Here is a 12,792-nt window from a genome sequence, read left to right as displayed (position 1 = left end):
AATGAAACAGTAATAGCATGTTTTCCTTTAGAAAGAATATTTTGCTTTGTTATGAGACTGCTTATATAATGGTTAAATGTCTTCTAGCTGAGCACTTTTGCTGCTTATAATTACCAGGATAGAGCCTGTTTCCTGCATGCTAACAATATGAAATCTCTAAATGCTGCATGGTCTCCAGAACAACCAACAATAATAGTTAAAAACAGTCCCTGAATGACTTTGGTTTAAAATTGTGCTTCATTCTGAATCCCTTTATTGGGAAGGAGGTTTAAATTGCCCACTTCATTTGGTTTAATTCTGATGAAAATAGTTCTGAAAGTTATTCCACCCCCACCATCAATCCTAACCATTAGAGATGGTATTTTTTATACATATGTCATATTCTATTATTGTACATTGACAAAAAATGGCAGCATGGAAATGAAAACCAGTGACTATTACTAACCAACAGCATAACATTACAAAATTTGGGGGGCACTCTGTTCCACCACAGCATTTGATTTTTCAAAATCTTTCACAACGGCGGCTTTGACAGCAAAAACAAAGTCATCCTGTCTTTTTCTTGTGGTTCTTGGTATAGCTGTCATGTCTGCGAAAAGCCGGCTTTTTTTTTCTCTTTTAAAGAATTTTCCAAAGGAAAAATTCCCTTTCTACCCTAAATCTGGGTTAGCAAAAGTTGAAAGCTCAGGGCCCAGCTAACGTGAACAAGAATGGCCCCATGCAGTCATAATAATAATAATAATAATAATAATTTTGGTATTTGTTAAGCACTTACTATGTGCCAAGCACTGTTCTAAGCACTGGGGGAGATACAAGGTAATCAGATTGTCCCACATGGGGCATACAGTCATAATCCCCATTTTTCAAATGAGGTAACTGAGGCACAGAGAAGTTAAATGACTTGCCCAAAGTCACACAGCTGATAAGTGGCGGAGCCGAGATTAGAACCCATGTTCTCTGACTCCCAAGCCTGTGCTCTTGCCACTGAGCCACGCTGGCTTGTGTGAGGCACAGTTCCATTAGCCCCAGGAAAGCCTGAAGTCAACATGTCCACCTGACTCACAGCAGCATTAAAGACTTTGCCACCCTTGTTCCTTTCACCAGCGTTTCTCCTCTACTCACCGCCTCCTTGTTGGCCTCAGGACAATCTCTGAAATCAAGGCAGACTAGCACCAGAAGAAATGGAGGGACAATAGTTGTAAATGGTAGACTCCTGGGCCAACCAGAAGGCAGCATGTCTTTCTGAGGAAATTAAAAAAAAAACAACAAAAAAAAAACCTGTTGCATTGTCTCAACTGTGCTGAATTATGATGAAAAGAACAAGTAGCAAATCTCGCTATTGCTAGCTGGCTAGCTAGTCATGTATTGTTTGGATCATTATAACAAATCTGGATTCTGTAAAAAAAGAAAATCAACCTTCTTATCCGTCAGTTCTATGCTTGCATGCCCAACACAGTCCTTTCCTGAAAACGTAAGAAAAGGCTGGATGAGTAATGTCTGTACATTTGTTTAAAGATGCCCTTCCCCACAAATGCTCCGTCTCTGGTGTGTATTGTTAAGAGGAGAAAGATGAGCATTCACAAAATGCTCTTCCTGTTTCCTTTGGTTCAAAGGCTGCAGTGGAACATTTTTCCTGAAAGCTAAACTCAGAGGAATGATATACCATGCAGCGAACGGGGTGATGCTGCATGATGATATATCTGAACAGCTGTAAGATAACTTGGCTAAGATTCTAAAAGAACATGCCACTGGAAATGTGAGCAAAGTTTTAGAGGAATGGGGTAGCTGCTGAAGAGATCACTCATTCATTTCCCCCAGTGCCTGTTTTTCACAATCATAATGTTACCCCTGCTTGACAAATATACTGTATGGCAAGTCATAAAGGCCTTAGAACAGGACTTGACCCATTTGAGAGATTTAAAACCCTCTTCCTGGTGACTGTAGCATTCAAAGATGGCAAAACCACGAGCCATATTTTAAAATAACACAGCCACCATTCTGTGAGAAAAAGACCATTTCTAACTGAAGCAATGTACTGAAGGATGGCTCCTGTGGTCTCTTGAAGGGTTTGCTTTTGACTGGTAAGTCTTAAACAAGAAACCCTGTTCTCTGTGCCCAGGCTGGTTCATGTTTAAAGCCATTCCCAACAATGTTGGTAAAACAGAACATCAGGAATAAGAAGCAAAGAGCCTCTCATGTTTGCATTTAAATATGATTGGGTTGCTGAATTACAGAGCAGGGTTATGGAGATCAGAGTGATATATCCAGGTAGCTAGGTAATTATGTTTCCATTTGCAGTCGATGCAGATGAAATGCTCCCCCAATCATTTCTGCACTCATCTCACTAGAGGTGTTGATTTCTTGGAATCAAAGTTTTGTACATTTTGGAAATTTCCTCTACCTCCCTCTTTTCCCCTTTTCCCCCTCCTCACAGTCCTCCAAAATATATCAACTGATTGTCTCTTGGTAAAGTGGATATGGTTTTCAAATTCCTTCAGCTTGAAGCACAAATGACACCCATGAAAGGTTCAGCACATTACAGTGAACCAACATCTTAGAATCTTCTGGTGATACCTCTCCCTCAAACTGCCTTTAGTGTTAAACATGCAGAGTTGGCCGATGGTAGCTGTCTTTCTTATATGGACAGAAATAGATGTTTGATCTGTCGAGTAAATTTCAACTCCTGACAGCATCATGTAAACTCTTTTTCATGAAGTTCAGCGAAGACATCTTCAGATTCTATATTAACATGTAATTGTATTGCATCTAATTTGACAATTAAAAAAAAAACTCAGGCACAGTTTAACACTAAGGAATGGATGGAAGTGGAAATGGTGATATAAAGGAGAACTTTTGCATTTTGTAACAATCATGTCTTATACTGGATGAACAATTTTAATCCATTGGCCTGGGTACATATTTTACCTTCTGTAGTAATCACTCCAAGGGGAAAAGAAATGTTGCTCAGATTTTCTGTCTTTAATTTGTGCTTCGTTTCATCCGAAACCTAATTGTAGTCAGCAATTCCCTTTGCTTGTGATCACCCGCTTTACCTCACAAAAAGAAGCCTTGAGGAGTGTAGAGGCAATTTATCTTTTCCCCTGCTTTTTGATGTTCAGCCAAACTGTTATCAATAATCACACTGCATTTTTTTGTTTTGTTTTGTTTTTTCCTGGGTCAAGACTGTTAACATTAACTAAGGCCTGTATTAAATCCCTTAAATTACCTTCCAGCTGCCTTGTTGTATATAACCTTGCCATTAACCTGCCGCTCTTCCTCTCCTCCCATCCAAAACATGGTTATAGCCAAGATGTCCATCTACAAGAGAATGAAACTGGCATGTTGTTTTGATTGCGGACGTTCTGAGCGTGACTGCTCTTGCATGTCAGGCAGTGTGCATAGTAACATGGACACCCTTGAGAGAGCCTTCCCACTTTCTTCTGTCTCTGTTAATGATTGCTCCACCAGTTTACGTGCCTGTAAGTTTTAACACTGACACATGCTGTTCCATGTCTGTGATGTCTGTGATCTCATCCCGTCTTGTGTCGTACCCGTGGTTCCTTGAGTCGGTCGGGCTGATGCTTTTCCTAAAGTAGTAGTGTCTTATTTGGTTCTGTATTCTATATTTCGTGGATGTCTCCTTGCAAATTTTTGTGACTCCTTATTTGGCTCTGTGTGCTTCTGAACCAGCGTGTTTTTGCGGTAGTATGCAGGGTATTAATAGTACGGTTTGGTGATGTCTGTTTAATTTCATACTTATAAATAGTAATGATGGCATTTGTTAAGCACTTACTATGTGCCAAGCACTGTTCTGCAATCGAACAGTAGAGTTAATGCTTTACCAGTGGTGGAGGATGGAAATATTCTGGGCTGAAATCTGTGCATTTCCAACTTAATGACCAGGAATGGTGCTGGCACGAATGTGGCAGGAAGAAATTTGCTAGCTCTGGGATTGAAGGGAATTTCCAATAACGGATGCTGCTTAGAACTGGGGCTCTATTTGACCTGGTCATTTTTTCCCTTGTGTGATTTTTAGCTCTTTAATATTCCTTCATTCTACTGATGGAAGAGCTGTCCTACTCCTTGTCAACCAGGGTCAGGTAGGAGGGTAGTGCATTTACCACCTTGGAAAGACTAGGCTCTAACACTTCAATTTTTCAGGAACCTCTCAGTTATCAGAAAGGTCCATGCCTAGGCTTTGCTTCAAACTCAACAACTTACTAAGTATGGGCCATGCATATCGGCCTAACTCCTCCATAGGCTTTTCCACTAGGTAGCTAAATTTTTTGCATTTTTGCAATGTACACTAGCATTTTAATAAGACTCTATTTGCATCAAATTATTGATGTTGAACCCTGTAGCAATGAAAAACATCTCTCAAGATCAATCAATCAATCAATCAATCATATTTATTGAGCGCTTACTATGTGCAGAGCACTGTACTAAGCGCTTGGGAAGTACAAATTGGCAACACATAGAGACAGTCCCTACCCAACAGTGGGCTCACAGTCTAAAAGGGGGAGACAGAGAACAAAACCAAACATACCAACAAAATAAAATAAATAGGATAGAAATGTACAAGTAAAATAAATGAATAAATAAATAAATAGAGTAATAAATATGTACAACCATATATACATATATACAGGTGCTGTGGGGAAGGGAAGGAGGTAAGATGGGGGGATGGAGAGGGGGACGAGGAGGAGAGGAAGGAAGGGGCTCAGTCTGGGAAGGCCTCCTGGAGGAGGTGAGTTCTCAGTAGGGCCTTGAAGGGAGGAAGAGAGCTAGCTTGGTGGATGGGCAGAGGCAGGGCATTCCAGGCCCGGGGGATGATGTGGGCCGGGAGTCGATGGCGGGACAGGCGAGAACGAGGTACAGTGAGGAGATTAGCGGTGGAGGAGTGGAGGGTGCGGGCTGGGCAGTAGAAGGAGAGAAGGGAGGTGAGGTAGGAGGGGGCGAGGTGATGGACAGCCTTGAAGCCCAGTGTGAGGAGTTTCTGCCTGATGCGCAGATTGATTGGTAGCCATTGGAGGTTTTTGAGGAGGGGAGTAATATGCCCAGAGCGTTTCTGGACAAAGATAATCCGGGCAGCAGCATGAAGTATGGATTGAAGTGGAGAGAGACACGAGGAGGGGAGATCAGAGAGAAGGCTGATGCAGTAGTCCAGACGGGATAGGATGAGAGCTTGAATGAGCAGGGTAGTGGTTTGGATGGCAACCTAAATCCTAAAGCGGGGTACTATATACTGGGAAAGGGCAGCGAATGAAAGCTCCCCATCTATACGTACTACTATACCTACTACTAAGGGCTGACCTTAATTGAACCAGTTGTGGTACTGTCTTAGTGGTGCAGGGAAGGGGAAATGGGGAAAGTGTTTTGGATTGTATTGGACATTCACTCCAAAGCATCCTAGTTCTAATAGTATTGTTACCAATAGTACAACATGGTGACCTGAGGGGATTTTTGGTCTTCTGTTCTTTTTTTCTTTTTTTAATCTATTTGTTAAGCGCTTATTGTGTGCCAGACCCTGTACTGAGCCCTGGTATAGATACAAGCTAAGCAGGTTGGACAGAGTCCATGCCCCACATGGGGCTTTCTAGTCTTAGCCCCATTTCACAGATGAGGTAACTGAGGTTCAGAGCAGTCAATTAACTTGACCAAAATCACACTGGAGACAAGTGGCAGAGCCAAGTACTCTATCTACTAGGCCACGCTGATTCTCAGGGCATTCCACTTCAAGGTGTAACTGGTACTGACAGCCTGGAGGATTTTTTGAATCCTCGGTTTGACTGGCCTCCCTCCATCATCACTCCATCAAATGAAAACAGGTTTCATTCTTCCCTGTGTGAGACCACTCACCTTTGACCGTTAATAATAAGTAGGAAAAATCAATACCAATTCAAGCCCCTTTCCCAACCCACATGAGCCTTTCTTTTCCAATTAAAAAAAATATATATATCCATGCAGATTCTACTGGCAGAGCTTCAATAGAAATCATCGTGTTTCCCTAGCAATGCAGTGGGGGCTGGATGATGCCCATCTTGACAGAGCTAGTTAACTCAAAGAATGGTGGTGAGAGTGGGCTTTTCATTAAATATGAGCATATGTGAAATGTAGAGTGTTTGACAATTAGAAATGGCAGGAGAAGGGCCCTTGAATCAAAGTGAGGTCAGATGGGTGGATCAGATTACCTCTCTTACATTCTTTAGTTGTTCTGAAAATCATCTTGAATTAGTGTCAATGCAGCCGTGATGGGTTTTGCCCTTTGTCTTTTATGCTACGACTGTATTGTTTCCCAAGACACTCATTAAAGGTCATTATACTATTAAGGGGCTTGCTTTGGTTGCAGTTTCCCAGTTGGACTAGTGTGCTTCTAAGATAGTTTAATGCATTTTTTTCCTTTCTTTTTCTTTAAAAGGATCGGGCTTTTCATTTTCGAGGTAAATAGAAACACAGACCATTATGTGAGCCTTTTTGAACTGGGGAAGAGGATGCTTCAGAGAGGAGTAAAGAAACATTAAAATTACAAATATTCATGAAAGTTTGATTCTTACAGAAATTTGCCCTTGTTTAGATACATCTTTGTGGAAATACTGTACACCAATTTCCTTTTTGAGGATGCTAACCGTGTGTCTTCTACAGATTTCCTTATGAATGAATTTATGGATAGTACAGAATTGTACATTTTATCAAGTACAATAGGTAAGAGTAGGTTAGAATAACCTTTTGATTGAACACGATCTACTTTTTTCCATTCCTTGGCAGGATGGAGAGTTCTCCGAAAAGATGGATGTGTCATTTACATCTGTGGCCCAAGCCTTTTTACAGTTAACTGTAATTTCTATGTACAGTGACCTATCAACGTTTATTTAATTTTAAAAGCCCTGCAGGAATAATCAGCTCCATTTTTTTCCAACTCAGTTGTGTAAAATGGCCCAACCTTTCTGGGTTTGAGTGTGTTAGTATTACCTCAGTCTTACTTGATGGCTTTTCATTAAGTCTAATAGAAAGGAGCAATTAAAGTGATTGTATAGTGATGCAATAATAGCCATAATGATTCAGACCTGCTGAGACAAGTCACGTGGTGTTTGTCACACACATCCAGCATTGCCAAGTAAACAAATGATTCATTTGGAAGAAGAAAAGCCGATCTTCAGACCTGAAAATGTCGTTGTTAGAATACAAGTATAACTCATGCCAGGGTTTCTCTTTACCAGCGATTAGGCTTAGATGATTGCATACATCCTTTTGCAAAGTGGTGTAGCTAATTTGAAAGTGCACATTACTTTTGTTTCTGGCATTGGATTTCCTGTCAGCGATGTTTGAAAAAGTTCAGTAAAGGGGATAAGTCCAGTGTGATAACATTAAAGGCAGAGTATAAAGTCTATCAACTTAACATGATCTAAAATCCTATCAAATAATAAACAGAAGCAACTTCCCTATTATCAGATTTTTGGTAGCTGATATTCTGGGTACTAACAGACTGTCAACAACGCTAAAATCACCAAACTAACTAATTTCATTTTGAAGTAGGCCAACTCAGCAGAGCAATGACCAAGGAGACAGTGACATTGGAAACTTAGTCTGCCAAGACACACCTTTGCTGACAGTGCCGCAAAGCCAACTGAAGTGAAATTTAGTGAATTAAACTACACTCAAGCATAAACCAGCCCTAATTGTTATCAATCATCTTATGGACTATTGTGGGAGAACCACAGATTCCAGGATCCCAGGTTCCATTCTTAAAGCAAGCCCTAATCCATTTAATTCATCACATTCCAGGAGGGCATTTTTGTTACTTGGCCTCATCGCTTTCACTTTTCCTTGCATGTGAACACAGTCAGATAGGCTCAAACACTCACATAGGCACTATTGACAAGCAAGTAAGAGACGTAGCGTGGCTCAGTGGAATGAGCCCGGGCTTGGGAGTCAGAGGTCATGGGTTCTAATCCCGGCTCCGCCACTTGTCAGCTGTGTGACTTTGGACAAGTCACTTAACTTCTCTGTGCCTGAGTTACCTCATCTGTGAAATGGGGATAAGGCTGTGAGCCTCATGTGGGACAACCTGATTACCTTGTATCCCCCCCCAGCGCTTAGAACAGTGCTTGGCACATAGTAAGTGCTTAACAAATGTCATCATCATTATTAAGCATGTAAAGCCCACCTCAGGCTGTACTGTATCGAAAGATCCATTCTCCACCTCCTCCAAATCTGTGATAGAACAAAAAAGGCAAATCCTTGCCATTCTCCATTCATTCAATCGTATATATTGAGCACTTACTGTGTGCAGAGCACTGTACTATGCCCTTAGGAAGTACAAATAGGCCACATATAAAGATGGTCCTTACCCAACAATGGGCTACCTTTCTGTCCAGCAGCACACTAATTCTGCCTCTCCTCCTGTTTCTGATTCTAAATGATTTCAGTTGTTTGTTTTCTGGAAAAATGGAGGATATGACTAAATGTCATTTCTGTGCAAAGCAGTAAAAATGAATATGTCTGCATCTATTCCTGGTGGACTACAAAAATACTGAGAGGGAGGAAACATATTGGGGCACTCAACTTACCTGAATATAAAAAAAAAAATGATGCAGGCATCTTTCCAGGTGTGTTGGTGTGACAAAATGTATAAGTGTGTAGGTCAGAAAGTCACTTGCCTTCTAGGTGATGATTGAAATAATAACAATAATAATAATAGTAATAATAATAATGGCATCTGCTAAGTGCTCATTATGTGCGAGGCACTATAATAAGCATTGGGATGGATACAAGCAAATTGGGTTGGACACAGTCCCTGACCCATGTGGGGCACACAATCTCAATCCCCACTTTACAGATGAGGTAACTGAGGCACAGAGAAGTAATGTGACTTGCCCACAGTCATACATCAGGCAAGTGCTGGAGCCAAGATTAGAACCCATGACCTTCTGACTCTTAGGCCTGTGTTCTATCCTCTACACCAATCAATCAATCAGTGGTATTCTCTGGGCCTCAGTTCCCTTATCTGTAAAATGGGGATTAAGACTGTGAGCCCCCTGTGGGACAACCTGATCACCTTGTAACCTCCCCAGTGCTTAGAACAGTGCTTTGCACATAGTAAGCGCTTAATAAATGCCATTATTATTATTATTATTATTATTGAGATCTTCCTATGTGCAGAGCGTTGTACTAAGCACTTGGAAAAGTACAATATAACAGAATTAGGAGACATGTTCCCTGCCCGTAATAAGTTTTTAGTTTAGAGGGAAGAAAAGTGAAGGTGGAGTACTCTTAGCCAAGACGTAGATGTTGCTAAATTTAGCAGCAGTCTCATTGAAAATGGTTTTAGGGTCAGAGGATGAAGAAAGGCAGGATATTAATAATAATAATGATGATGGTATTTGTTAAGCGCTTACTATGTGCTGTACACTGTTCTAAGCACTGGGGTAGATACAGGGTAATCAGGTTGCCCCACATGGGGCACAGAGTCTCAATCCCCGTTTTACAGATGAGGTAACTGAGGCACCAAGAAGTGAAGTGACTTGCCCAAAGTCACACAGCTGACAAGTGGCGGAGCCGGGATTAGGACCCACAACTTCTGACTCCTAAGCCCGTGCTCTTTCCACTAAGCCACGCTGTTTCTTTGGGGCCTTCAGGCATGTGGCTCTCAGTAGTGTTTCTTTCCAGAGACAGGAGGAAGTGATTGGTGAGTGACTTGCTTTGATGAGAGGTTGGAGTCCCAAAGATGCTGCCTGGATCCCAAAGAGGAGGTTAAACAGCCTGCCTCATTCAGGGTGACATGGAAATTATGTTTGCATTTGCAGTTCCTGGATGTTGCTGGTTGTCACAAGACTCATCCTGACAGTTCCTTACCACCAGGCAGCAGATTCTTCTTGTTACCTCCTTGGTGTAGGACAGATGCTAGCCAGTTAGCTCTCCATCCGTGCTCTTCCTCCACGATCTCAAGCGACAGATGTCAGGACCAACTTGCCTTTCCTCTGAGTATTTCTGTCACAGCTCTGCCCTGAGCCCAAATTCTGACCTTTACTATATGAAATAAAGTAGTGATGAACAAGCAGAGGCCTGATCTGCAGCAAGCTTAGAGCAAATGTCAAGTCAGTCTCCCGCTTCCCTGTTCCACCTGTACTGGGAGCTGAGATTAGACCCCAGACTGGAGTTTTCACTGCCTTAGGCTTTATGGGTCTGGAGAGACATAACTTATTAACAAAGAGTTATTAAATTTTTATCAATTTTACAACACAATATAAATGCCTCTTATGAACCTACGTTGTATTCATTATCATTTAAAACGTTAATTAAGTCAAAGTTGCATTTAATTTAGTTCTAAATGTGCCTCTGGGAAGAAGCTTTTAGAAACAGCTGTGGGAGCGAGCAGCACATTTAGGCGGGGATGTCCCCGGGACCCTGCTTAGGAAAGACCCCCGTGTTGATCGCCATCTCAGATCTGCAGCTAATTTCTTGTAATGTGTTTGGACACGGTCTCAAATTAGTATCAGACGAATAATGGTGTAAAGCTCTTCTAGAAACCCTCACCTGGCTCACAGGCCCAAGGATTATCTGGCCCTGGCATCCGATTACATCCAGACTGAAATTAGCAGCTGATCCCTAGTTCCCCTGTTCTTAATAATCCCATAGTCTCCCTCTTCATATGGTACAGATTATTTCAATGTGATACTTTACCAATATGAGCAGAGACACTGGTAATTTAGCTTCATAGATTTAAGATATTGCCAGGAGATTCGTAGCAAAAACAGTGGGATTGACCCAGAGAATTCTGACTTCCATTTGACCCAGTCGCGTGTGATCTTAGCACAGAATGATGATTTGTGACTTAGTGTGTCTTCTATTGAAAATATTGTTGAAAAAAAGTAAACAGGGCATCTTTATGGATAGGGTAAAAAGGAGATATAGCCCTAAAGAGGTCCAATGGAAAAGTGCTCCCCTCTTTAAGTCTACATCTTCATTTTCCTGCAAATGTTTCCACCATCTAAATATAAACTAAGCATAATTAATATGATGAAAATTGTGGGCGATTGTCTAAAGTAGTATCAGAACATTTATGCTTATTGTAATCACAACCAGAAATGAGGAAAGGTTCAAAAATACAAATGGTGTGTTAAAAATTTTTCCAACTTTGTTGGCCTTAAAGAGAGCAGAATTCTAACTGTACATATTCCTAAACAGACCTAACAGCCCGTTGTGACGCATAGCTAATCATGAAAACTTAAATCACATTTTCACTTCATTGTGTTGGGAATTTCACAAAGAACTCCTTGTCTGGCTCCCAGCCAAAGAATGGTCACTATCCCCGAGGCTGTTAATGCCCTCTCTCCCAGAATTTCCCTCCCCGTCTCTCTTTATCCAATAGGACCTTACATATATGTTTGTGTGTGGGTGTATACACACACACACACACACACTCGCACAGATATTTAAGTTCCCATGAGGGTGCAGAATGGAGCTAGTTTCTAATCTCTTCTGAAAACAGTTACAATTAGCAAACATTTGAAGAATTATGCAAATGCCCAGTGTAGAGGACTCAAAGGTGAGCCTAATAGCAGAGCTCAGACTCTGGCCATGTGGTAGCTAATGGGAATTACATTTTTAAGTCCTTGAGTTCCTGAATTTAGAAAAGAGACTCATCCCTTCTACCTATCACGAGGGGATTGTGTATCTCCTTAGAGCTGTGGAAAAACTGTCCATGTCCAATTTAGTTTAAATCCAGAGCAGTCTTAAACCACTTTTTCTACTCCAGTTGAAATGCAAAACACATTTCCTGAGAAGTATCATCACACGAAAACCTAGAAATCATGTGGCATTTGTGAGTATCATCATATAATTTTTGTTTCCTTATCTCTTTTCCATCCACAAGATTTGGTTGCTTTGTGTGAGTCTGTCTCCATTTCACTGGCATTTTGTGTGCTTGTAAGCTAGAGTGGAGATAAGTGGTGGTCATTGTCCAGTGGCACCCTGTGGAATAATCCTGTTAATTCTCCATTACCTATGAATGGAAGCTTTTGCACAGTATGAAAGACAGCATCTCAGAGTGAGAATGGTTATGTTGCAGCAATAGTCTAGTTAAAGTTTAGGTCTTCTCAATTTTTAGGGTCACTCTCCGACTCCAACAGGTAGAACAGACTCAACCACTGAAAAATATTTTTAGGTCATTGACAACCAGCAAAGACATTCCCTTAAGACCAACTGCCCTTCAGGGAAGGTAGGACTAATTAAACATTTCCTGATCTTCAGAAGATTGATGGCTTCCAATGTTGATGGCTCAGACATAATGAAGGTTCCCAGTAATCAGTAAAAATGCTGAAGTATTCCTGCCCATTCCAGTCTCTGTAAAACCTCCCTTATGAATTTGATTTAGATCCTTCAAATGTTACCCTGTCTCAAACATACTTTTCTTCTCTAAACTCTCATCATCCCAGTCCAACTGGCCTGAAATCTCTCCAGCAGAGTGGTTCCTCCCCTTTCCTCTCCTGGTGGTAGACCTAGGGGAAAATTGTAATTTAATGTTTCCATTTAATCCCCTCAATGGGACAGGCAACATAGAAATGCTTTGGAAGAGGCAGAAAAATGGCAACTGGAATGAAAGACTTGACCCAATCAAGGATGATTCTGGGATTCAGTAGAGACAAATTTTAATTGGTACCAATACTTAGCATAAAGAGGTTTTACTGACAAAAGAGAATGCAGAAGGCAAAATGGTTATTCTGAGATCATCTGAAAGAAGTGCCAGTGGAACATCTTTCAGAGTTATGGATCATGCATGCATATTTGTATATA

General features: G+C 41.2%; 1 protein-coding gene across 15 annotated transcripts in view; it reads left to right on the top strand.

Annotated features, from left to right (window-relative positions):
* The window catches only part of KCNMA1 (potassium calcium-activated channel subfamily M alpha 1), a 950,458-nt gene that overhangs the window by 790,723 nt on the left and 146,943 nt on the right, over nucleotides 1-12,792 (top strand). Inside the window, exon 19 of one of the 15 annotated variants that reach the window (XM_038743625.1) lies at nucleotides 3,306-3,479. The exons of the other annotated variants lie outside the window; for them this stretch is intronic. Coding sequence (XP_038599553.1) covers nucleotides 3,306-3,479 — 174 coding nt within the window. The remainder of the gene's footprint in view (nucleotides 1-3,305; nucleotides 3,480-12,792) is intronic. 15 annotated transcript variants of the gene reach the window in all.

This window comes from Tachyglossus aculeatus, chromosome 3, assembly GCF_015852505.1.
Source record: "Tachyglossus aculeatus isolate mTacAcu1 chromosome 3, mTacAcu1.pri, whole genome shotgun sequence".
In the NCBI taxonomy this organism is placed as follows: Eukaryota; Metazoa; Chordata; class Mammalia; order Monotremata; family Tachyglossidae; genus Tachyglossus; species Tachyglossus aculeatus.
The sequence above is the reverse complement of the archived record's forward strand: the minus strand, read 5'-3'. Positions and strand labels throughout refer to the sequence as shown.